Source organism: Lottia gigantea (assembly GCF_000327385.1).
Source record: "Lottia gigantea unplaced genomic scaffold LOTGIsca_149, whole genome shotgun sequence".
In the NCBI taxonomy this organism is placed as follows: Eukaryota; Metazoa; Mollusca; class Gastropoda; family Lottiidae; genus Lottia; species Lottia gigantea.
Genome location: NW_008707778.1, coordinates 77,740 through 81,344, shown reverse-complemented (window position 1 = coordinate 81,344; position 3,605 = coordinate 77,740). Strand labels below are relative to the sequence as shown.

The window sequence follows — 3,605 nt, the reverse complement described above, 5'->3', positions numbered from 1 at the left end:
ACACCATCTTTCAATACAAACCAAATACCACCTTTATCTCTTCTTCCCGTCTGCTACTCGGCTATTTTTGGAATTGTGCTACTTTGTAGTCTTGAAGAATTTATAAACTATTCATATAAAATGATAATTATAGTGGTAGTCCAAAGATATGACCAATGCTTTGAGTCTCAGCCAACAGCCAATCAGATTCTTTTGATTTCTGACATATAGGAATCACAGAGTATGTTATTCGTCTGCTTTTAAAGTATAATGTTCTTTGCCTATTTTGCTCACTTTGTTGAATTGTGAAATACAGGTCTTATCTCTATGATGAATTAAACTTCCCTATCTGCTGTTTTGATAATGAATGTCTAAACTTGACACATTCTTCATCTGGTTGATCATTACTTCCTGTTATGATTTCCATGGATGGCAGCCATTTTGATGTTCCGTTACAAAAAATGAGCATCAAAATCCACATTTTTTTGCTAATGAAATTCAGTTTGAAAGAGGATGTTTATTGATGCCTAATTCATTCACACATTGACTGTGCTCTTAATTCGCACATTGACTGTGTTCTTAATTCGCACATTGACTGTGTTCTTAATTCGAACATTGACTGTGCTCTTAATTCACACATTGTCTGTGTTCTTAATTCACACATTGACTGAGTTCTTAATTCGCACATTGACTGTGTTCTTAATTCACACATTGTCTGTATTCTTAATTCGCACATTGACTGTGTTCTTAATTCGCACATTGACTGTATTCTTAATTCACGCATTGACTGTGTTCTTAATTCACACATTGTCTGTGTTCTTAATTCACACGTTGACTGTGTTCTTAATTCACACATTGTCTGTGTTCTTAATTCGCACATTGACTGTGTTCTTAATTCGCACATTGACTGTGCTCTTAATTCACACATTGTCTGTATTCTTAATTCACACATTGACTGTGCTCTTAATTCGCACATTGACTGTGTTCTTAATTCACACGTTGACTGTGTTCTTAATTCACACATTGTCTGTATTCTTAATTCACACATTGACTGTGCTCTTAATTCGCACATTGACTGTGTTCTTAATTTATGGATTGACTGTGTTCTTAATTCACACTTTGTCTGTGTTCTTAATTTGCACATTGACTGTGTTCTTAATTCGCACATTGACTGTGCTCTTAATTCACACATTGACTGTGTTCTTAATTCACACATTGTCTGTATTCTTAATTCACACATTGACTGAGTTCTTAATTCGCACATTGACTGTGTTCTTAATTCACACATTGTCTGTGTTCTTAATTCGCACATTGACTGTGTTCTTAATTCACGCATTGACTGTGTTCTTAATTCACGTACCGGTATTGATAATATCATTCATTCATCCATTCAATGGTTCTTTCATTCATTCACTCGTTCATTCAATCATTCACTTGTTCATTCATTCATTCACTTGTTCATTCATTCCTTCACTTGTTCCTTCATTCCTTCACTTGTTCCTTCATTCCTTCACTTGCTCCTTCATTCCTTCACTTGTTCCTTCATTCCTTCACTTGTTCCTTCATTCCTTCACTTGTTCCTTCATTCCTTCACTTGTTCCTTCATTCCTTCACTTGTTCCTTCATTCCTTCACTTGTTCTTTCATTCCTTCACTTGTTCTTTCATTCCTTCACTTGTTCTTTCATTCCTTCACTTGTCCTTCATTCATTCACTTGTTCCTTCATTCCTTCACTTGTTCCTTCATTCCTTCACTTGTTCATTCATTCCTTCATTCCTTCACTTGTTCTTTCATTCCTTCACTTGTTCTTTCATTCCTTCACTTGTTCTTTCATTCCTTCACTTGTTCATTCACTTGTTCTTAATTCCCGCATTGATAATATCATTCATTCATCCATTCATTGGTTCATTCATTCATTCACTTGTTCATTCATTCACTTGTTCCTTTTTTCATTCCTTAACTTGTTCCTTCATTCCTTTACTTGTTCATTCAATTATTCACTGGCTCGCTCACTTACCAGATAATGTTGAAAGGAAGAAATTGAAACTCTATTACATTCCATTCATTCTCTGTCAATGTAGCCAATTTCAATTATAGTTCTTCTCCTTCCTCATCTTGAATCAATTCCATCAAATGTCATTTCTGTTATGATATTGATTATTGTTGTCTACCAACCTCTGACCTTTAGTAGCTTTGATCTTCCAGTATTGTTGATATTCATGAACCAAGTGACTTCCACAAAATGGACCTGCCTTTGGTAGGAATGTTTTTAGGAATAGCCATGAAACTTGGCTCTTTGACAAGCTTTTGAATCAATTCCCTCCAAAATCTGTTATATTGTCAATAGTTTAGGGAAATGGAATTGTTGTCTGCAGGACAGTCAATAGAGAGTATTATTTTCGTGTACTGGGGTAGCTGAGTCAGTAGCCAAATGGATTGTTGTCTGCTAGGGCAGTGAAATAGCTCAGTCAAAAGCCTGTTAGATTTTCCTCTGCTAGTGTAATGAGATAGCTCAGTAGCCAAACTCTGTCAGTAGCAAGATGGATTGTTGTCTCTATTGTAGTGGGATAGCTCAGTCAGTAGTGAGTTGGATTGTGGTCTGCTAGTATAATGGGATAGCTCTCAGTAGCCAGTTGGATTATAGTCTGCTAGATTTGTGGGAAACCTCAGTCAGTTGCAAGTTCGATTGTGGTCTGCTAGGATAATGGGATAGCTCTCAGTAGCCAGTTGGATTATAGTCTTCTAGATTTGTGGGAAACCTCAGTCAGTAGTGAGTTGGATTGTGGTCTGCTAGTATAATGGGATAGCTCTCAGTAGCCAGTTGGATTACAGTCTGCTAGATTTGTGGGAAACCTCAGTCAGTTGCAAGTTCGATTGTGGTCTGCTAGGATAATGGGATAGCTCTCAGTAGCCAGTTGGATTATAGTCTTCTAGATTTGTGGGAAACCTCAGTCAGTTGCAAGGTCGATTGTGGTCTGCTAGGATAATGGAGTAGCTCTCGGTAGCCAGTTGGATTATAGTCAGCTAGATTTAAGTGGGAAAGCTCAGTAAGTGTAACAAGTTGGATTGTGGTCTGCTAGGTTAGTGGGATAAATCAATCAGTAGCAAGTTGGATAGTTGGGTGCTCTTAAAAGTAAATTGGATTATCGTCTACTGGCATTTGAATTCCAAGCCCCTTCAAGACACAAACAAGTTTTGATGCCACTACCACTGATAAAAATAATTAAGTGGAAATTTAAGTTCTATAAAAATAAAATAAGATTTGAATGGAATCAATTACCTGTGATTTGACGTCAAAATGTTCTACTCAGTGCCAAAAATGCAATTTCAAATAATCAGTAGATGTATTTTCAATGAACACTGGTATAGACTATTAAATTTTAGTAGAATCTGGTATTTCTAAGGTCCCATGTTTGACAAACTGTACACTTCAAGGTTTTGAAAGTGAAGAAGAGCAAACACTACTGTTACACAGCTGTCATGAAAGCAAAACTAAAATAGGGTTGCAATTCAGTTTTGTACTAGGGTGTAAATACAGATAATGACGTAAATCCAATGTAATCTTTGTTTATGTAGTAAAATATGAATATGGCTTCAAGCTAGCAATAGTGAGTTTCCACTGGGTAA

At 36.3% G+C, this 3,605-nt stretch overlaps 1 protein-coding gene across 1 annotated transcript; it reads right to left on the bottom strand.

Annotated features, from left to right (window-relative positions):
• Positions 1–511: 511 nt before the first annotated feature.
• LOTGIDRAFT_140649 (hypothetical protein) lies at positions 512–1,051 on the bottom strand (the record flags this gene model as incomplete). Its single annotated transcript, XM_009050292.1, has 1 exon — positions 512–1,051. One exon carries the CDS (start codon positions 1,049–1,051, stop codon positions 512–514), a length of 540 nt encoding a protein of 179 aa, XP_009048540.1.
• Between the last annotated feature and the right edge of the window lie 2,554 nt (positions 1,052–3,605).